We start from the raw sequence: 23,510 nt of genomic DNA, 5'->3' as shown, positions 1-23,510 counted from the left end.
TGACGTTTAGAAAATCACGAGGTATGGAGAAGTCATTAGGAAGTCCAAGGTTTGAAGGCACAGATACAAGAGGGAAAAGATTTAAAAGAGACCTGAGACAATACTTGGACAGATATATGGATGGGAAGTGTTTTTGGAGAGATGTAGCCAAACGCAGGCAAGTGGGCTAAGCTTAGATAGGCATCTTGGTTGGCCTTGAGAAGTTAGGCCAAAGGGTTCGTTCCATGCTCTGTGACTCTAGGCTTTGAACGCACTTTTCAATTATCTTTCCCTATTTTCCTGTCAAATCATTAAGCGAGGCAGGATAATTTAAGGACAAAAACAAAACATATGACGTGCTTGGCTTTATGAATACAAAACAAAAGCTAGAAATTCCTTCAAATCTTTATAAAATCCCAGTTAACACCAATGCTCCCTCTAATTTGTAATAACCAGTGTGCGCAAAAATCTTGTGCTGTGCAATATTTTGCCCAGAGGCAACAACATGCGTGCACTGAAAAGTTTCTTCAATAAAAACAGTATAAATAAGCCAGTTCTAAAACCTACAGACATTGAAAACTCTATGTTGCCAACAGCACCTGCATCAAAAACCAGAAAAGGAAATGTGATTGGTGTACGATCATGAAATATACTAAACATGACAACGAGGTAGAGGGTAACCACCTTTTGTGCGCAGTTTAAGATGCATGTGCGCGCGCGTACACACACACATCTTAGAGGGAATATGGTTAGCCGTTCCTCCCCACTCACCCCCAATATACCACGTTATTCACCACAGTTTAGGAAGGGTATGAAGATCTCAAAATACAGTCACTTGTTATAGTGGTGTCAGGAATGAAGAAATTCAGCCACTCCTCTCCACAGCTGCTCATCACCCTCCTTTGGTCACTGATTCTTTAGCAACTGTTCCTACAACAGGGTGATCAAAACTCTGCACAATATTCTACATACAACTTATATAACTGCAACATAATGTCCCTACTCCTAAAATCAATGTCTTGACTGATGAAGGCCAGCATCCTTCTTCACTACCCTGTCTACTTATGCAACCAATTTCAGCGAACTGTGTACTTGTACTCCCAGGTCCCTGAATTCCACAATGCTCATCGGTATCCTGCCAATCTCTGAGGCAGCACAATGCTTTACAGTACAGGTGACGGGTTCAAATCCTGCTGTTGCCCATAAGGGCATTGTAAATTGTCCCATAAATGGGCCAGCATTAAATCGGGGAATTGCTGGGCACTGCAGCACAAAGGGCTGGAAAGGGGTACACCACATTGTACCTCAATAAATAAATACACAAGTCCTAATCTGGTTTGACTGTCTGAAATGGATCACCTCACATTTGTCCAAGTTGAAATCCATTTGTAATTTGCAAATCATGCCATGTACGTTCACATCCAAAACTTATACATATATACTGGATAACAGAGATGGTAATACTGACCAATGGGGCACCCTTCTCGTCACCATCCTCCAGGAGAATAACCCTCTGTTTTCTATCACCAAGCCAATTCTGATTTAACCTCGCTGACTCCCTCTGAATCCCATGCAACCTAACCTTCCAGATTGACTTCGTCAAAGGCCTTAATGAAGCCCATAAGGACAACATCCACTACCCTCGCTTCATCCATTCCCTTAGTTACCTCTGAAAAACTCCAAAAGGTTTTTCAGACCTGACTTCCCACACACAAAACCATTGTCACTACTACTGATCAGGCTTGACTATCCAAGTGATGGTAGATCTTGTCCCTCAGAATTCCCTCCAGTATATTTCAATACAAATGAAGTCAAGCTCAGCACTGTATTTCCCTGGCCTGTTCTTGCTACCCCTTCTGGAACAATGGAACAACATTAGCCACCAAATGTCATGATGCAATTTGACAAAACACCAGTTAGACCACACTTGAAGTATTATGTACAGCTCTGATCATTATACCATAGGAAGGATATGATTGCACTGGACAAAGTACAAAGGAGATTCACCATGATCTTGCCTGCATTGGAGGACTTTAATTACGGAAAGAGATTGGGCAGGCTGGGTTTGTCTTTCTCTGGAGCAAAGGAGGCAAACAGGTGACCCAATAGAGGTATATAAAATTATCAGAGACATAATAATTTTCCCATGGGAAGGAGTCAAACTCAAGAGAGCATAGACTTTAAATAAATGTTTTAAAGGGGATTTGAGAGATTTTTTTTGCTTTACACAGAGAATAGTTAATATCTGGAACATACTGGTAGTGGAACCAGATACAATCACTCAGTTTAAGAGACAGTTAAACAGGCACTTGTACATGTAAGGCATAGGAGGTTGCAGAACAAATGCAAATGGAATTAGTGTAGCTGAACAAATAGAAAGGCATCAACACGGTGGGCTGAAGAGCCTCATTCTGTGCTGTACAATGTTATGATTCCATGACTTCTGAAGCTAACAATCTTCAAGGAGCTACATTCTTTCCCAAAGTGAACACAACATCTGAACATATATTAACATTGCAATGGTTGGTACGAGTCAGTGCAAGCAAAATTAAAAAGTGCATAAACAAACATATTTTATTCAATCACATTAATTTATGAATTCACAAATCAAAATTGTGCTACCAAAAATAAAATATTTTAAAAAAGGTACCTTAAATCACAACTGTTTAATGTTTCTTCATAAATCCCAGCACAAGAACTCAAATGAAGACATCATAACTGGCTTACAAAATTACTCCGGAGTTTTCCAAAAAAAAATGTTGCTTTGCAAATTCCATAGATTCTGAACAGATTATTTGTAATTTACAACATCCTGGTCATATTAATGAGACATCTGCTCTTCTACAACCACAAAAAATTCAACTGGAAGCAATTACTGAAAAAAAGTATAACTGAGCATTTCTTTAACTTTATTATTCATGTATTTCTCCTTACCTTCACTGTCTTTTTTGGCCATGTTACAATTGGGACTCCAGTAATAGCCAATTTCTGATCATCATCAGCATGTTCCTCCAGAACAGTCTAGATTCACAATAGAGAAAAAGAGAAGAATATTTTGGAATCACGCCACAATAAGCTTGATCAATATACATACATCTATTTTAGTTAGAAAAGTAAAAGTAAATTGACATGTCATTCTCAATGACTGATTATTTCAATTTTGATGACTTTCACTTTTCCCTCAGTTCCCCTGCTATTGAAACCCCATCTGTGCCTTTATTACTTTTAGGCTCAACCTTTCTAACATATCCTTGACCACATTCAAATTTCTGTAAATCAGCTATCAAAAACTCCACTGCTCAGACGTTAACACACAAAAATATCCAATTCATTCATGAACTCCGTGGCTGTTAACCCATGTGGACAGCTGGTTAAACATGTGTAGAGTTTGAAATAAAATCGTGTTCCCATCCTTCTGCGAAATGTTTTGGAATTTTATTATTTCACTTCACATCAAATGTAATTCCTGTTGTTGATTTTTTGAAAGAAGCTAGTAGATCGTTGCTTGTAGGTGACTTGGAACACAGTAGCTTTCAAAATACAGCAATGCTTAAACTAGCCTGTTCCTTTAAAAGTCAAACAGTTCCTCTCTTCTACAATTTGGAATCTGTTTAGAAACATGCAAGCCATTGTCTGTTTGCAACTATTTACATCTTTTCTATTAATATAAATTATTTTGGTTTGGATCATCTTTGAGGCACAATGCATTTTTAAAGAGATACATAAACACTGTAGGCAAGGTGCCCCGCACCATTTAATTCAGACCCCTTGCTTAATGGTACTGGTCCATGGCATAAAAAAGGTTGGGAACCCCTGATATTGTTCCTTAAATGAGGAGAAAAATTTCTGCCTGATCAGTTTCTTCATTTTCAAAGTTGTGACAAAATGAGAATACTGTTGCAGGTCCACCTTTCAAAAGATCCTTGGCAAAGTGAATTTAACCTCAAAAGGTAAACAGTACAAATTAGTAACAAACTAGTTAAAGGAGAGGAAACAAGAATACAAATGAGAAAGAATGCCTATCGATGGTGCTGGAGAAGGAGTAAGAAAGAGAAACAGAAGAAATATTATTAGCCTGCTTTCAGAATCATGCTAGGAGTATTTTTTTTATTTCTAACTTACACAGAGCCACAATTCAGAACACCAATGTGAAGTGCTAAGTTTTGCAAATTATACAATATTTTTAACCATGTCTATATTGGTAAACATGGTTAAAAAATAAGCAGACCAATGGTAATTTTATACAGATCAAATTACTGCTGTACGCAAAGCAGCATATAGTAGAGAAAACATGTATCAATGATGAATGAAATGTGAAAGAAACTGAGGATTATTAGAAGATTTGGTGAACAAGTTGAGCTCACGCAGAAAGCAATCGAGACAACCAACATGATGGAAAACTACATAACCAAATGGTGGAACATTATTGAGACAGTAATAACATTCTATTACTTATTCTGCTGGGTTTCAATGTAGCATCCAGTTCCTATCACTGAGGGGCATTCAGTGCTCAAGACAGAAATTACACTAACCCTGACATCTGAAGAATAGAAATGTACCTGAAAAAATGGGTGGATAAACAATGATGATGAAGATTTATTCATATATATTTATCACAACTTCAGGATGCCACGAAGAACTTTACAGTCATTGAAGACACTTAAGTGCTATGATGACTATAACATAGGAAATCTATCTGCCAAACTGCACAGAAAGATCTCATAAACAGCTACATGATAATGATGAGGTAATCTGTCTAGGTAGTGATGTAGATTAATATGTACAAATTGACAAGGATACTCTAAGGACTACTTTGCAGCTCATCAAAATAGTGGCATTAAATTGGATGTACTCTCCAGTTCAGCATAAACACCAGAGATTATGCAGGTGCTGGAAATACAAGATGACAGAATGGCCGGAGGAACTCAACAGATCAGGCACATCTAAGGAGAGGGATAAAGAACTAATATTTTGGGCTGAGACCCTTCATCAGGTCCTTTAACATCTATTCTAAAAACAAACTTCCAACAGTGCGGCAGCTTCCTGGCCCTGATTTTAGTGTTAAGTCTCTAGGGTGGAAATGAACCTACAACAGTCTGACTCAACAAGGCTCAAGACCAGACATACATTTTAATCATTTACAAAACTGTTCAGGGTTCAAAATGAATAATATAATGGAATTATAAGATGCATGATGGCTAAAGGATGCTACTTTTTAGGGTGCAGGTTTGGATCTTTCTTCACACAAAGACATTAAGTATAAAACTCCACATACAGCACTTTAAAAAATGCCACAGCTGACAGTTGAACTATCTTAGCTGCGCTGAATGCTCTTACTAACCACACATTGTTATCTTGTGAAATTTTAAGTGTTAAATTGTTTTTCCACCACGTGTTGTTAAGCATCAGCCTCAAGAGTGTTTATTTCAAAGATCAAGCAGATACATGGATAAATATGAACTTTGTACATCCTTTCAAGTTCCACACCAATGTCCTCTTTGTATAGTAAAATGAGTAGAATTTTGGCCTGATAAATGCAGACTATTACTATATTTACAAAATACAATGGGGAAGAAAATGTTAACTATGTCATTACATATCCAGTGTTTGTCACATGCTTCTTTTCTAGAAGCCATTAAGCAACAAAGAGAAATGGCTCCAAGGAGTCTGAAAGAAGCAAGTGCACAGTCAGAGACTGAATATACAGGGTCAAAAGCATACACCTGATTCATAATTTCAGTACTCTAAATCATTCATATAAACATTTTTTAAACAAACCAATTATACTTCGAGGGCACAATCTATTTATCTTGAAATTCCATCTCTCGGCAATATTAACATAAGAGAAACAAAACCATCACATTTGCTTGGCATAAGATTACACAAAAAATTGTCAGTAGTAATGACTCTTAATGTCTTGTACTTCAAACCTCCTCTTTCACTCTCATACACCAATGTACAATGTGCATAACAAATTAACCAAGTTTGAGTATCTACTTCTATCAGAAGTGAAGCATGTATGTTGTTTTGGAACCAGTAATTCAATAGGGGTAAAATCTTTTAGTCCCACTTGCTTGTCCACATTTCCTCCTCACCATGCTCTGAAATATTTTCCCCACAGCCCTGTCTTCTTTTGCTCTTTGGTTGCTAAGCCCTTTCATCTTAATTTAAATATTAATCAACACAGCTCTGCTATATATGCCTGTTATCATTATTGAAATATCTGTATGGCTTTGACAATATTACCCTGATAATTAAATTACTGTAAATTGATGAGGTACGAGCAAGTTAGCAGTAAGGTAAATCATATTAAAGAGATTATGAGGTTCATATACCGTATCAACAGTTTAAATTTTACTAATATGGCCATTCTACATGAGTGAATTTGAGAAAAATCAGCATCATAGGCATGCCCAATCCACCATCTAGTCAGACACTGCAGATGCAGAAATGACTGCCGGGCCATTGTGGAAGCAAGGCGCTGGCATTTCAGGTTGAGACCCTGCATTAGGACTGGTGTTGGGCCTTGGTTGGTGTCCTCCAGCAGTTTTTTTTTGTTCTACTGCCTAAGTCCTTTCAAATGACCAAGGCAAAAATATATTCCTGTAGAGGCCGCCAGGGAGAAATTATGAACAGGAAGCACAATTGTACAATGGACAATAAATCAAACTTCGTTCAGCAAATTATGCAAACTAAAAATGAATCCTACTAAACCAGTTTAGAGTCATAGTCATAGAGTTATATAACACGGTAACAGGCCCCTTAGGCCAACTCATCTATATTGAACAAGATGCAAATCTAACCTGTCCAATTTGTCTGTGTTTGGCCCATACCGTCTACTCCCTAAAGTCTTCTAAACAGTCAACTGTACCCACCTCTTTCATTTCCCTGACAACTTTCTATATACCCACAACCCACTGCGTGAAAAATTTGTCCCTCAGATTCACTTCACATCTTTTGCCTCTCACCTTAAATCTACGCCCTCTAGTTTTAGACTCTCCTACCTGGGGAAATGGATGATCATCTATCCTAATTATACTCTTCATGACTTTTACCCCTCAGTCTCCTCCTTCAAACCAGAGACAACAGTTCCAGCCTATTCAAGCTCTACAGATCAGGCAGTGTCCTTGTGAATCCTTTCTGTGCCCTCTCCGGTTAATTACATCTTTATGAGTCTTGGCACGTTTCACTCCTGGAAAAGTTCAGGCCAAGCTCAAAATACTATGTGAGCACGAGGGAAAAAACACAAGTGCACAGCAACAAGAAAAAGCAAAAAAATACCAAGACTGGTTTATATAATATGATATCTGGTTTAGATGAAAATGCAAACCAAAAAAGTCCCCCATGGTCCAATCTCCTATCTTATCAGATTTATTTTTCTTCAACCCTTCACCTTTTTCAGCCATCACTTCCCAGCTTCCTACCTCCACCCACCTTCCTCTTCACCTGGTTTCAGCGATCACCTGACACTTACACTCCTTCCCCTCCTCACCTTCTTATTCTGGCTTCTTCCCCTATCTTTCCAGTCTCGGGCTGAAACATTGACTATTCTGCCTGACCCTATCAGAGGTCCTCCAGCATTTTGTGCGTATCAACCAAAAATGTTTGATTTTGTGTATATAAAATTATTCCTACTGTATTATGTTTCATCATCTTTATTATTAAATAACTTAACAAATGGATGTGTTCATAGGTCTTCATTTTACATTACACTGCACCAGACTTATCACGTGAGCAATACACAAACACTCAACTTCATAGGAGACCTTCCAGCATAAACTCATAGCTACTTGGACCATAATTTCAGATCTATTTTCCCATTAAGATTTACAAGGATGCCTTACCTTTTATATAAATTTTTATCCATATAGATATTTGAGATAATTGAGATAATTGCTCTTCTTGCTTTTATATATATGTACTTTTTTAATTAATAAAAAGATTGATAAAGAAAGTAAAAAAAAGATTTACAAGGCTGTTGCCTGGATTGGGGAGCATGCCTTATGAGAATAGGGTGAGTGAATTTGGCCTTTTTTCCTTGGAGCCACGGAGGATGAGAAGTGACCTGATAGAGGTGTATAAGATGATGAGAGGCATTGATCATGTGGATAGTCAGAGGCTTTCTCCCAGGGCTGAAACAGCTAGCACGAGAGGGCACAGTTTTAAGGTGTTTGGAAGTAGGTACAGAGGAGATGTCAGGGGTAAGATAATTTATTTATTTGTTTGTTTGTTTATTTTACACAGAAAGTGGTGAGTGCGTTCAATGGGCTGGTGGTGACAGTAGTGAAGGCGGATACAATAGGGTCTTTTAACAGATACATGGAGCTCAGAAAACTCCAGGGCTATGGGTAACCCTAGGTTATTTCTAAGGTAAGAACATGTTCGGCACAGCTTTGTGGGCCGAAGGGCCTGTACTGTGCTGTAGGTTTTCTATGTTTCTGTTTCCCACCGTCTCTGGTAACCTTTCATTTCCGTGTTTATGAACAATTCCTCCACCTCGATCTTCTCCTTTTTAAGATACATCTGACAAGTTACCACAGTGACCAACCAATCTCCTGATCACTCAGTGGTTCAATATCAATTTCATTTTTCTGCCAAACATATGTACAGTAATCACCTTGAGATACTTTACAATATACATGGTGCTACTTTAACCAAGCTGTTCAAGTTGCACATGAACATTCGACAGGAAAAGGTTAGGCCACATGGTCTCTCAAGCCTCATCCATTATTCAAAAAAAAAGCTAATGGCTGATTTTACACCTCATCCATTGTCCCAGTCCATCTCTGCATCCAAAAAAATCTATTTATTTCAGCTTTCAACAACCATTGATACAATACCCATGGACTTCTCACCATCCCTCTGAAAACACTATTTTCCTCAATTTAGAAGTCTCAGACTATAGTCCTGACGAAGGGTCTCGGCCCGAAACGTCAACAGTGCTTCTCCCTATAGATGCTGCCTGGCCTGCTGTGTTCCACCAGCATTTTGTGTGTGTTGCCAGACTATATTTGTTAGTTTTCAACTCATCAGATTGGAAAACGGCCCTTTGGAATTTTCCATGGCAATCTGTCTGAGAATTTTGTATATCCTAAAATGCTGATCTCTCATTCTCTTAATTCCCAATGGCTAAAGCACTCCCCACAGTTTAATACTCTCATCTGAGAAATCAATCCAGTGAATCTGTACCTCACCGACTCCAAGTGATTAAGCTTGTTATCTAAAGACCTCTAGAATTTACAGCATGATTTCTCTAATTTTGTACCTTACTGTCCTAAATCACAAATCAGTTTACCAAGATCTTGCTATAGACCAACTCTTATTAATCACCTAATTATCTTTCCACCTCACATTTTGTCAGACTGTACCCCACCTGCCACCTTCTTGCTGACTTGCATAACCTGTCTGTACCCTCCTCCGTCAATCTCACAACCCACGTTTCAATTTACCTTTGTACTGCTGGATGTGTCGTTTTTGTACTTTTATGAATTTTTATGAATGGACCATGATTAGCTGAATGCTCAGGTCAGGTTCTCAGTCACACCAATGGTAGAAGTAGACCAATTTTTTTTTAAAATGCTTTGTTTTAGCAACAAGTTCTCTTAACCCCAAATCATGCATGGTCCTAATCTGTATGAAAATTTCATCTAATTTCTTATGAAATACTAACTGAAAATCAGTTTTGACTGGTTCCCCTTTACTTACTATGTTCATTAAATTTCCTAAAAATTAATTTATTTAGCCAAATTTTTCATAATTTTCAAAGCACTTTCATATGTGTTTTGAAATATCAGTCAGCACTGAAGCTTGAATTGCAGGCTGTTATGCCCTAGAGGTATGTATGCTTTTCAGTCTCAATTCCTGAAGTTGTTTCTTTTTGGTGACATTAGTAATGTCATGTTTCATACTGTCATTCAAACCTTGTTTCTTCTTCATTTCCACCACATTTATAGTCTTCCACATTAAAGGCAGAGCAAAATGTTTATTTATTATTGAAGTCATTTTTTATTCCTAATTTTAATTTTTCCTGTCATTATTTGAATTTTTATAGTTATAGCTGTTGAAAGATTATATGTCATTTCTTGAGCAACATACACAAAAAGCTGGAGGAACTCAGCAGGTCAGGCAGCATCTGTGCAGCTGAATTAGCAGTTATTGTTTCATGCTAAGACCCTCCTTCAGGACTGGAAAGGAAGCGGTAAGAAGCCAGAATAAAGAGGAGGAGGAGGAGAGGAGTGCAAGCCGGGAGATGATAGGTGGAAAGGGTAAATGGCTGCTGGAAAAGGAATCTGAAAGGAGAGTGGACCATGGGAGAAAGGCACCAGGGGGAGGTGATAGGCAGGTGAGGAGAAAAGAGGGGAGCCAGAGTGAGAAATTGAAGCAGAGGCAAGGGTGAAAAGTGAAAATTACCACAAATCGGAGAAATTGATGTTCATGCCATCAGGTTGGAGGCTACCCAGATGAAATATGAGGTGTTGCTCCTCCAACCTGAGAGTGGCCTCACTGTGGCAGTAGAGGAGCAATCCCTGTGGAAAATGGAGAGTAGTGTGGAGGTAAAGATGTGTCTCGTGCTAGCATCCCATTGAAGATGATGGGAATTGTGGAGAACAAAGTAATTGGTGTGGAGGCTCATGGGTAGTAGATGAGGACAAGAGGAACTCTATCCCTTTTAGGGCAGCAGGGAAAATGGGGTGAAGGCAGATGTCCAGGAAATGGAGGAGATGCAGGTACAGCAGCATCAGTGGTGGAGGAAGGTAAACCCCATTCTTTGAAGGAGGAGGACATGACTGATGCCCTGGGGGAAAAAAATGACATTCTGGGGATAGATGCAGCAGCGGCAAAGGAACTGGAAAAAGGGGGAAATTGCCTATTTAGAGCAGATGGTAGGAGAGATACAGTCAAAAATAGCCATGAGAGTTGGTAGGTTTATGAAAGATATCGGTGGACAATTTGTCTCCAGGGATTAGAGACAAAGAGCTTGAGAAAGGGGAGAGGTGTGTCAGAAATCGACCAAGTTAATTTAAGGGCAGTGTTTAATTCAGCTTTGGAGGAAAAATTTATTAAATTGACAAGCTCAGAATCAGCACTGATGCAGTCATCAATGTAGCGCAGAAAGAGCTGGGAGCATTATCAGGGAAGGCTTGGAACATGGACTGTTCCACATAGCCATTGAAAAGGCAGGTATAGCTGGGACTCGTGTGGGTGACTGTGACTCCACCTTGAGTTTGGAGACAGTGGGAAGAGTTAAAAAAGAAATTGTTGAGTGTGAGGACTAGTTTTGCCAGACAGAGGAGAGTGGTGGTGGTGGGGAAATGATCGAGTTGGTCGTTGAGAAAGTGATGGAGAGCTTTAAGGTCTTCTTGATGAGGGGATAGAAATGTACAGGGACTGCACATCCATAAAATGAGGCAATCAGGGCCAGGAAACTAAGTTTTTGAGAAGATCAAGAGCACGTGAAGTGTTGTGGATGCAGTTGGAAAAGGGCTGAACTGGAGAGGGGGTGGGGGGGGGGGGAGATAAAGTGCAGTTGAGGCATGCAGCCATGTGTTTAGTGAGGTGGAAACAATGGCCCTTCCTGGACAGTCAGGTTTTGGGTAGGAGGTAGAAACAAGCAGTGCAAATTAAATGAATCTTAGGTAGGAGATATAAACTAGTAGTGCTGGGCAAGGAAACTACATTTGAGGTTGGTGGCAGTGGATGGGAGATGGCCAGAGTTGATGAGATTGATAATAATGTCCTGATAGTCCTGAGAGGAGATGCCTGAGAGTTGCTACTTTGCCTCAGCAACGTAGAGGTCAGCCCGCCAGACTACAACAGTACCCTATTTGTGGGTTTGATGGTGAGGATGGGATTTCTGTGAATTGGATGGTGATATTTGTCTCCATCTCTGGAGACATGATGTCTATCAATATCTTTTATAAACCTACCTATTCCCATGGCTATCTTGACTATACCTCTCCCACACTGTCTCCTGTGAAAATGTTTTTGCTCTTTCTCAGTTCCTTTGTCATTGCCACATCTGGGATTTGCCTTCCTCCACCACTGATGCTGCCCTCATCTACATCTCCTCCATTTCCAAGACATCTGCCTTACCATCTTCTCACCACCTTAATAAAAATAGAGTTCCTCTTGATCACACCTACCACCCAATGACCCTCTAACATTATTCTCCACAACTTCCACCGTTTTCAACAGGGACCCTACCACCAAACACATCTTACCCCCACCCTACTCTGTTTTCTGCAGGGGGTCGCTCCTTCTGTGATTCCCTTGCCCATTTGTCCTTCCCCACTCATCTCTCTCCTGGCACTCATTGCTGTAAGTGGAAGAAATGCTATACCTGCTCATTCACCTCCATTCACTGCTGCAATCATTCCAAGTGAAGCAACACTTCACCTGTGAATCTGTTGGGGTCACCTACTGTACATGGTGCTCCAAATGCAGCCTCCTTAACACTGGCAAGACATGATGTAGACTGGGGACTGCTTTGTCATGCACCTATGCCTCTTCCTCAAAAAGCTGGATTTCCAAGTGACCAACCATTTTTATTCCAATCCTCTTCTGACATGCCCATCCAACAACTTCCTCTATTACCACAATGAAGCCTCTTTCAGGTTGGAGGAGCAACACCTCATATTCTGAGTAACCTCCAACCTGATGGAATGAACATCAATTTCCCCAACTTCTGGTAATTTTCCCCCTCCCTCTTCACTCTGCTACAATTCCCCACTCTGGCCCTCCTCTTACCTCTTCTCCTCATAAGCTTATCACCTCTCCTTCCCTTTCTCACATCCTATTGCTCACTATCCTCTCCTATCAGAATCCTTCTTCTCTAGCCCTCTACTTTTTCCACCCATCACCTCACCCTACCTCTCCCACCCACCCGGCTTTATCTATCATCTTCTAGCTTGTACTCCTTCCCCTCCTCCAACTTTTTTATTCTGGCTTCTTACTCCTTCCTTTCCTGTCCCGATGAAAGGTCTCAGCATGAAATGTTGACTGTTTATTTACGTCCATAGATGCTGCCTGACCATTTTGTGTGTGCCGAATTCCTCCAGCATTTGCAGATTCTTTTGTGGTTATATTTTATTTCTTGCTAACTCATTCTCATAATGAATTGTCTCCCTCTCTAGTCATTCAATTCTGCTTCCTAAAAGCTTCTCTGTTCTCACTATTACTCCACATAGCAACGGCATAAGCCTTTATTTTTCTTATGCATTAATCTAAATTCAAAATAGCATTTATGCTGGAAATCTGAAAAAATAAAAAAGGCTATTTGAAACACTAGCACTGTTTCTTTCTTCACAGGTGCTACCAGTATTTCAACTATCACCATTGTATTTGCTTTTCTTAACCTCTTGACAGATCACCACTACTAAATTTCACTTGTTCATCTAAAACTGTTAGAGATGGATACAAATAAGAGTAGTTTTTGACTGCTGAGATGGTTGCAATTACTATATGAACCAATCCCTTCAAACAGGCTGAGAGAACCTTGCAACACGTATGACATGCTAGAGGAAGTCAGCAGGTCAGACAGTAACTATCGAAATGAATAGACAGTCAATGTTTTGGGCCGAGACCCTCATCAGGACTGAGAAGGAAGGGGAGAAGACACCAGAATAATAAGGTAGGGGAAAGGAAAGGAGGCTAGCTGGAAGGTGATAGGAGAAGCCAGCGAGGTGGGAAAGGTCAAGGGCTGGAGAAGAGGGAATCTGATAGGAGAGGTGAGTGGACAATAGGAGAAAGGGAAGGAGAGGACCCAGGGGGAAGTGATAGGCAGGTGAGAAAAGGTAAATGGTCAGAGTGGGTAAGAGAGGAAGCAGGGGATTTATTTACTGGAAGGGGTAGTTGATATTCATGCCATCAGGTTGGAGGCTACCCAGGCAGAATATAAGGTGTTGCTCCTCCACCCTGAGGGTGGTCTCATCGTGGCAAAAGAGGAGGCCATGGACCGATATGTCAGAACAGGAATTGAAATTAAAATGGGAAGTTCTGCTTGTGGCAATGGAGCAGACATCATTGGTTGGGTGGATCCATTGCCTGAACTATGAGAAGCAAAGCAGAGAACATTTTCACATTATGGTATTAGATATTCTTGTTTCAATGTTCAGCAGCTTGATGCCAGTCCTGCAACAACTTTGATAGATTACTTTTCTAAAAACATAATGGCAATATCTACATTTATAATACCACCTTATCATGCCCCACACAATACAAGAACCCACTAACCAAATAATTATTTTGAAGACATTCAGCAAATGAGGCATCCAACTGGCACACAGTAAATTACTGAACTACCAGACCCCTCTGTGCACCCCAGAAAACATTTCCATTTAGACCCATCTCAGTATGTGGTTGGATTTCAGTTTAACACTTCAGAAGGTGTGAGCTTTTTCAGTGAAATTATGGCTTGGATCAGAACCTCAAAGTTCATTGTTAGGTACTGACTCAGAACAATCTGATTCCAAATCAAGAGTGACACTAATTAAGCTATTCATCAATTGTACATTTCTCTCCTTTCGTTGTGCTTTCTAATCACTCTAAATATGCAAGGCAGTGTGGGCTAACTCAGGAAATCATGCAGGTACATTAAACCTATAACATGACAGCATTTTGGCTAGGTGAAATTAAAGAGCAATACAAAAATCTGAAACAGATGAATACAAAATTCTAAACTTGTACAAAAATAATACAGGAAAAAGAATTTTAATCTCAGCAAGTTCTTAAACCAAGTAGCTAATTTAAGTTTATTCTGCACAGGCACACAAAGCAACACAGAAAACAAGCGAAGATTACCAAAATCCGAAAAATAACTTTGAAATGTCTTTACTTATGAAATGCACAAGGCAGCAACAAGAGAACAAGAGGTTCATATCTTAGAATTTCAGTGTAAAATTTATAGTTTGAATGAGAAAATAAATGCAAATATAAAGAACAAAACCACTAGAAAGACTTCAGATGCTGGAAATCAAAGCAACACACACAAAAGGCTGGAGGAACTCAGCAGGTCAGACAGTACCTATGGAAATAAATGAAGAGTTGACATTTCGGGCCAAGACCCTTCATCAGGACTTCCAGAATTCTGTGTGTTGCAAGCATAATGAAATTTTAGAGAATGACTAATGCAAGTACTGACAGTATCAGTTTTATGTCCAAAGCAGCTTCTGGGAATATTCAAAGTCTATCCACAGCATGATACTTCATTTGATACATTTGACTCTTCAGTGGCACTGCATTATTTAAATAAATCTAAATTGCAAAGGGAGATGTTCTCTATTTTATTTAGAACAATTCTTCCTTTGATAGCTGGGAATTTTCTTACAGCTTTTTTGAAATATTTTTACTAAACTTCAGTACCTAATTATTAACTGGGAACAAGCAGCTTTATTTCTTTCCACTACAAATTAGGACATTCAACCATTGTATTATGGGCAACTTCCTTCCAAATGCTGTCCCAAAGAATACTGTGTCGCCCAGGTAACTGAGCATCCTTCTGCTTCAGTCGCCTGTTTTCCTCTTCATCCCCAGTTTTATGTGTCCATTCTTCTGTCTCTCCTTGGGATTTTCTCTCTGCCTTACCCTCAGCAACATTCCTGAGCATTCCACACTCTCCTTCTCACATACATGCTTTTTGCCAATCCAGTCATTATCACATTGCTGTCTGTGGCAGTATGGTGACACAAACTTTGTTAGGTTTCCTACGGTACAACATCGAATCTAAAGTGCTTTGGGACATCCTGACAGTGAAGAGAAAGGCAATATATAAACATGTCTTCTTTGCCTGAGTTATTATATCAAATGGCTGCTTAAAAGCTTTTTTGCTGCATGTACTTTGTCAAGTGGCTGTTTAATGGAGCAAACAGTAAGAAGCTTAACATTGTGAAGGATAAACCTAAGAAACTGTTTCCATGGTAACAGAAAATATTGGGGTGGTCATAGTAGCTTTGCTCAATGTGAAAAAGTGTCTTATTTCATTATAATGTTCTCTGACACTGTTAAAAAATATGTAGACTACTAATTCCAATTTATCACATAGTTATCGCAATGTTAGTGATCAATTGCTTTATACCACAAATGTTTCACAAAGGTGTGAAGTTAGCATACAGAGCTCACTGGAGAACCATGTTCAAGATTAATACAGGTTTTGTTGCCTGCAAATACCACCTGTCCAAGACCAATGGAGCGATGGCTGTTAGGTATCAAAACGTATACCTCTGTGCTCAGGTTGGATCAGGCTGGGCTGAACCTTTACAAATTAAATTACACAGTGATTGCTGCTGTTGGAAAAGCATGAGTGCCTGCAACTATGTGGATGAATCCAGGTCACACAGGAAGCGGTCAAAGTAAATAATTTTTCAACGTATGGCTTAACTGTACTGCTTAGATTCAAAGATCAAAAGAATTAAGTCCTCAGACTTGGTTAGAATAGGAATTAGTTTAGCTAGTCCACCCTTTACCAGTCTCTTATAAATAACTGGTTAATCGCAGAACTTCTTATGATTATTGATTGCTCTTCCCTAGTTGATGTTTGCATATTCTGAACATCCTAGAAGTTTAAGCTTTGAGCAAAGAACAGACAGCTACAGGAACATAGCAGATCAAGCAGCATTAGTGGAGTCAAAGGGATGTTCAACATTCCAGGCTGAGACCCATTCATCAACACATGAATCAAAGTTTTCACTGTTTACACTGTGAATTCTTTCAGAACAAGACATTTTTTTCTGCTCTATCTTCCCTAATGTGCACAGGCTGTCTTTGAGGTGGCTTCATGGAACACTTTTTTTTCTTCCAGAATAACCTTGTTGGTTACACTACTAAACTTGCAAATTCATCATGCAAGTCTTCAAGGCTTCCATTTAAGAAATATGTGATCTTCAGTTCAACAACTCATTTGTCATTTAACTCATCAACAGTGTGTGTAAAAGCTTGCCTACTTTGAGGCTCAATAGCCATCGGTCAAGAACAGCCAAGGAGCTGAATTTTTACATTCCAGTCTAAACTCAACTTTGCCCAACATCTTTCAACAAATTCTCAGTCATTAGATAACAGCAGAACAGTTTTAAGAGAAAAAAAATCTCTATGTACATAAGCTACATCAAAACTACTGATATCAGTGGTGGAAAATTACACAGTCCATCTATCTTCATTTAGCCTTCCGTATTGATTGCCTCATACATCAGTGTCAAGTAGAAACACAGATGTTTTTAAACTTTTCATGGTCTTAGGTTATTCTAAAATGTTTTGTAACAGTGAAATAATTTTTGAAGTATAGATAACATAGCAATCAAACTGCACCCAACAATCACTTACAAATAAATTTGTTTACCTTATGCAATTTACTTAGTGATAAAATCATGAACAAAGCACCAGAGACCCATTGTCCTGATCTTCAAAAATAATGCTATGAGATCTTTTCTATTCACACCAAAGAGCAGACACATGCGAGGCTTAAAACTGATTTGAATGATAACACATTTGACAATGCTGCCTGCCTTCAAACCAGCAAGCTGGATTATTGTGTTTAAGTATCTGGAGTGGGAATTGAAATCACAAACTTCTGATTCAGAGATAAAAGTGCAATCAACTAAGCTGTAGCTGACCATTGATGAAGTAATAGTAATTATAAGAAATTATAGAACCAAATGATGATTGACTTTTAGGTTTCCAGTATAGAATCAATAGCTATTTTACAAATTATTCTTTCAAGAAATTCAGTGGCTAGCAATCTGGGATGCTTCAAGAATCCAACAACTGTACCCAACTTTAAATTACTTAAATAATTTACGAAACATTGAAAAGTTAATCTGCATTCTCTTCAGAAACTGAATCAGCTTAACAAAATAAAAGAGACAATATTGTGAAATGCACAATTTTTAAAAAAAATTCCTATTTAAACCCTAGATTGATCCTGGGTCTATACTGCAGTGTTGCCTAAAATGATAGGCTCCCCCATGAGGTGCCAGATTGAAAGAGCATAAATTCTCAACTGGAACTCTATTGTATGTATCAGTTGAGTTGTTTTATGCAAGAGAACAGTAGAAGCTGATTGGCCACTAGTTACTAGATTAGGAAGGAGAAAACTGGCTAGGAGAAGCAATCATGTACATTGTTCAGTGACCTATCAAGCAAGGTCCGCATCAAGCCCAATTGTGAATCCTCACTTCGAATCTTAAATACAGCTGAACAATCTCCTGGACAAAGCACATTGTACCCCCTACAATGAATCAAAAGTAGAAAAAAAACTATGGATATAAGTGACAAGAATCAGCTATAAATCAAGTAAGGAGTTTCTTTCAAATATGCTATATTTTATTGATTGTGAGTGCAATAGTTTCTCTTGTATTTGAGGATATCCTAAAAAGGAGAGAACCAAACGTTTTTTTTAAATATATGAATTTCATCAATACCAACCAATAAAACCCCAGATTTAAGGCCAGCTCTATCTGGGATGGGTTCTCAGCCTCAGTTAAAATATAAAGTACTGCAGCAGAACTGAGTTGGAACAAGATTATCCAGACATCTCACTCCTGCATGCATGCATGAAAGCAAATACATAGCTGCATGTCTGGATGGTTCACCCCATTTATAATCATTTGGCAAAAAGCTTTCTACTAGATATAATTTAGCTCCAAAGAGTAAGGTGTGATCTAAATGAGAAATTCACAATTTTGAGAGGGACTGACAAGGGGAATGCTGTCTCCTTCACAAAAAAGAAATTTCATTAAGAAGAGGACTAAATTTTTTGAAATGCTCCACCTTAGAGGGTTGGAAATCATCACTGAGTATCTTCAGTACTGAGGTCAGCATGTTTTTGGACACAATGTGATTCAAAGGATCTGCAGGACCCTACAGAAAAAATAGAATTGTAGTACAACATCAGCCACAAACCCATGCATCTTATAGGCTTGTGTATCTTTCCATGCTTGAAAGAAGCATATGGCTTCACACATTGAGAACTGCCTTCTGGGTATCATAACTGATTAATCAGCAACATTAAACAAAAGATACATGAAAATAATTTTTGATTCATATTCACTTAATCCTCCAAGCTGAATGTTGGCAGAATCTCAGATGGTGACAAGAGGATGTACAAGAGTGAGATATACCAGCTAGTTGAGTGGTGTCGCAGCAAGACCTTGCATTCAACGTCAGTAAAAGCAAAGAATTGACTGTGGACTTCGGAAAGGGCAAGACCAGGGAACACAAACCAATCCTCAGAGGGATCAGAAGTGGAGAGAGTGAGCAATTTCATGTTCATGGGTGTCAACATTTCTGAGGACCTAACCTGCCTCAACATATCAATACAGCCATAAAGAAAGCAAGACAGCGGCTATACTTCATTAGGAGTTTGAGGGGATTTGGTACATCACCAAAAACACTCACAAATGTCTACAGATTTACTGTGGAAAGTATGTACTTAAAGCTTACTGTAATCTGTTTTTTCCTATATTATATGTATTGTACTACGGCCGCAAAGTTAACAAATTTCACAACATATGCCAGTGATATTGAACCTGATTCTTACATTACATCAAATCATGCTTTGTTGCCATTTGATGAGGCCTAACTCAATTTACAAGCCAGATTTGCTGATCTGAGTGTCAGAAGACCATCATGTTTCTCTATCATGTCCTGCAGACTGCTCCTTCAGAGAGAAAAACCTGCCATGCTCATGTCCTCAATTAAATTTATGTATGTTACACTGAGGTTGTATAAGATGTTAATAAGGTGTGATTTGGAGTATCGTGTACAATTCCAATCACCTAACTACAAGAAAAATCATAAGATTGCGTACAGAGAAAATTTACAGGCATTTTGCTGGGACTTGAGAATCTGAGTGAAAAGAAAAAACTTAATAGGTTAGAACTTTATTCCCTGAAGTGTAGGAGAATGAGGGGAGATTAAATAGTTATAGAAAATTACAAGGGGTATATATAGAGCAAACACGAAGAAATCTGCAGATGCTGGAAATTCAAACAACACACACAAAATGCTGTGGAACACAGCAGGCCAGGCAGCATCACTGTCAACGTTTCGGGCCGAGACCCTTCGTCAGAACTAACTGAAAGGAAAGATAGTAAGAGATTTGAAAGTAGTGGGTGGAGGGAGAAATGCGAAATAATAGAAGACCAGAGGGGCTGGGATGAAGCTAAGAGCTGGAAAGGTGATTGGCAAAAGTGATACAGAGCTGGAGAAGGGAAAGGATCATGGGACAGGAGGCCTTGGGAGAAAGAAAGGGAGAGGACAGGAGCACCAGAGGGAGGTGGAGAACAGGCAGAGTGATGGGCAGAGAGAGAAAAAAAAAACAAAACTAAATATGTCAGGGATGGGGTAAGAAGGGGAGGAGGAGCATTAACGGAAGTTGGAGAAGTCAATGTTCATGCCATCAGGTTGGAGGGTACCCAGCCGGTATATAAGGTGTTGTTGACTTCTCTAACTTCCGTTAATGCCCCTACTCCCCCTTCTTACCCCATCCCTGACATATTTAGTTCTTTGTTTTTTTTTCTCTCTCTCTGCCCATCACTCTGCCTGTTCTCCATCTCCCTCTGGTGCTCCCCTTCTCCTCCTTTCTTTCTCCCGAGGCCTCCCGTCCCATGATCCTTTCCCTTCTCCAGCTCTGTATCACTTTCACCAATCACCTTTCCAGCTCTTAGCTTCATCCCACCCCCTCCGGTCTTCTCCTATCATTTTGCATTCCCCCCTCCCCCCACTACTTTCAAATCTCTTACTATCTTTCCTTTCAGTTAGTTCTGACGAAGGGTCTCAGCCCGAAACATCGACAGTGCTTCTCACTATAGATGCTGCCTGGCCTGCTGTGTTCCACCAGCATTTTGTGTGTGTTGTAGGGGTATATATAGATAGGGTAAATGCAAGAAAACATTTTTCCATTGAGGTTGGCTGGGACTAAAGCTAGAGGTCATGGGTTAAGGGTGAAAAGTGAAATATTTAAGGGGAACCTAAGGGGGAAAACTCTTTGCTCAGGAGGGTGGTGCAAGTGTGGGATGAGCTGCCAGTGGAAGTGTTGGATACAGGTTCATTTCAACACTTAGCAGAAATTTGGATAGTTGGGGTATGGAGGGCTATGATCCATGTATGGGTCTATGGGACTAGGCAAAATAAGAGATCATCACAGAGCACTACAGCAGATAAACAGGCCCTTCAACCCATCTAGTCTTTGACTATAGCTCTATGAAACAAGGGAAGCAGGTTGCCAAGCCCAAGCATAATGCAACTCTTAAACTAGGAAGGGATATGTTACCGGGGAAGTTTCTTCTCTACATCAATCAGATGTCAAAATTGACAAAGTTTTGATACACAAGATGCATATCAGTTTTACTATATACTGATCCATATTGACTGCATACAAATCTCTTTGGTTTTAAAAATCTAATTTAATAAACAATTCCCTCACACATTTCAAATATGTTCGATTTTAAAGGTTAGTTTTGTCACATAAACAAGAGATTCTGCAGATGCTGGAAATCTTGAGAAACACAAACCAAAGGCTGGAAAAACTCACCAAGTCAGGCAGAATCTATGGAGGGGAATAAAGAGATAACATTTCTGCTGAGATCTTCACTCCCCTCCTCCACTCTCTTATATTTCATCTTGTACCTAATACTCATCTGCCTGCTTAAATGTTGTCAGTAAAAATTGTATTGCAGAATCTTTGATCAGATTGGCAGCTCAGTTTACTTGCCAGCATTATTGCTGTTGAATGATCTCTGACCCTAAGCAACATTAGATGACAAGAGATCAGTGCTATCAAGATCACAAGCTCTGTGTTGTAATTGGTTTTCTTTGTAGTCAGCCCCAAATACTATTAGCTTGAGTCTAATTGCAAAATATAGCTTTAATACCTTTAAGTTTTGAACTTAGTTAATTGGTTGATTGATTACCTTGGCTGATTGCATTTCTGAACTTTCAAAATGTCTCTGGCTAGGTACAACATAGTATGCTACTTCATAAAATATATATGATACAAGTCATAAAATCATAGAAACATACAGCATGGAAACAGGCTGTTCGGCCCAACTCATTCATACTGACCTGCACCCACTCTTTTGTATAAATCCCATTACCAAGCACTTGGTCCATAGCTCTTCAAGAAAAAGTGATTCAAGTACTCAACTTGACACTTCTTAAATAATGTCAGCAGCTCACCTTCAACCACACTCTCAAGCAGTGCATTTCAGGTACTTACCACTTTCTGGGTGAAGAAGTCCCCCACGTTCCCCTCTAAGTCTCTTCTACGCTAAACCTATAACATCCATAGCTTTATTTACCTCTGATATGGGAAAAGTTTCCTGTAGTCTACCTCTTATTCACATCCCCTCTTAACCTCCACCACTCCAAAGAGAGCAGACTACTAGTTTCTCCAGCATCCCCTCATAATTGAACTGTTCTATCCCAAGCAACATTCTACTGTATCTCTTCTCCAAGCCCTGTTGCACTCAAGAACACATTCCTGGGTTTGATAAGAAGTCGATAGCCATCTCATTAAAGGGACCTTGATTACGGTACAACCTCTGTATAAAGCAGGGGTTCCCAATCTGAGGCCCATGGATCCCAGGCTTAATGGCATTGGTCCATAGCAAAAAAAGGTTGGGAAACCTTTGCAAAGACCACAGTCAATTTCAGAGTGATCAAAAGAAGCCCTTTCATTTTTAAAAAATTCTTAACATGAAGAAAAATACCAGGTTTCCTGCAGAAACACAGGATACTCTGCAGAAGCTGGATATTCAGAGTAAAACAGAGCTCTCCATAGATGCTGCCTGACCTGCTGAGTTTCTCCAGCATTTTATGTGCATGTTACTCTAGGTTTACTGTCATTCAAGGCATGAAAATCCATTTGGGGAATGTGTCTGCATATCATGGACATTTAAAATAATGGAATTTATCTGGCACAGCAAATGGCAAGCAAGTCTGGTGCGATGGAAAGCAACACTGGTGTCATGAGTACCTAAGCACTCACAACCAGTACTAAGAGACTGTGGCCAAGTAGGTCCTTGTGCAAAGTCCCCAGTTCAGCTTAGTCAACTGCTCAGTACATCTAGAATATTATGTCAATTACTGGTTTTAATACATGTCAAGATTTAAGGACCCTGAAAAAAAAACTTAACTATCACTGTGAATCAAGAAATCAACAGTTTAAATCGTAAATTCCAGGAGATGGCTAGACATGAATAAAAATTCACTAGAGGTATACATGGGCTTAGTCAAAGTCAGCATGCACATAGATCTTCACCTACAGTTTCCCTTCTAGAGTGTACCACCAGACTGATTTGGAACCCCATCACTGCTCCTTTATTGTAACCAAGTCTAAATACAGCATATCCACACTCACAACAACAGAATGACTGCAGTAGTTCAAGGCGGAGGGTCATTACTACATTCCGAAAGTGGCTTTGCTGGCGATGCTGACTAAAAGTAAATAACTAGAATTTCAGTAGTTAAGTTTGAGGAACTGAAGGGACAGACTGTAAAAATTGAGAACACATAAAACTAAGGAGACATCAGTAGAAATG

The 23,510-nt window shown here is 39.4% G+C and overlaps 1 protein-coding gene across 7 annotated transcripts in view; it reads right to left on the bottom strand.

The window, feature by feature from the left end:
• The window catches only part of kdm2bb (lysine (K)-specific demethylase 2Bb), a 231,775-nt gene that overhangs the window by 85,861 nt on the left and 122,404 nt on the right, over positions 1-23,510 (bottom strand). For all 7 annotated transcript variants that reach the window (XM_073065597.1, XM_073065598.1, XM_073065599.1 and 4 more), the window contains one exon: positions 2,914-3,000. In XM_073065597.1, the coding sequence (XP_072921698.1) occupies positions 2,914-3,000 (87 nt within the window). The remainder of the gene's footprint in view (positions 1-2,913; positions 3,001-23,510) is intronic.

Source organism: Hemitrygon akajei, chromosome 14 (assembly GCF_048418815.1).
Source record: "Hemitrygon akajei chromosome 14, sHemAka1.3, whole genome shotgun sequence".
Taxonomy (NCBI): domain Eukaryota; kingdom Metazoa; phylum Chordata; class Chondrichthyes; order Myliobatiformes; family Dasyatidae; genus Hemitrygon; species Hemitrygon akajei.
This window is presented reverse-complemented; position numbering and strand designations above follow the sequence as displayed.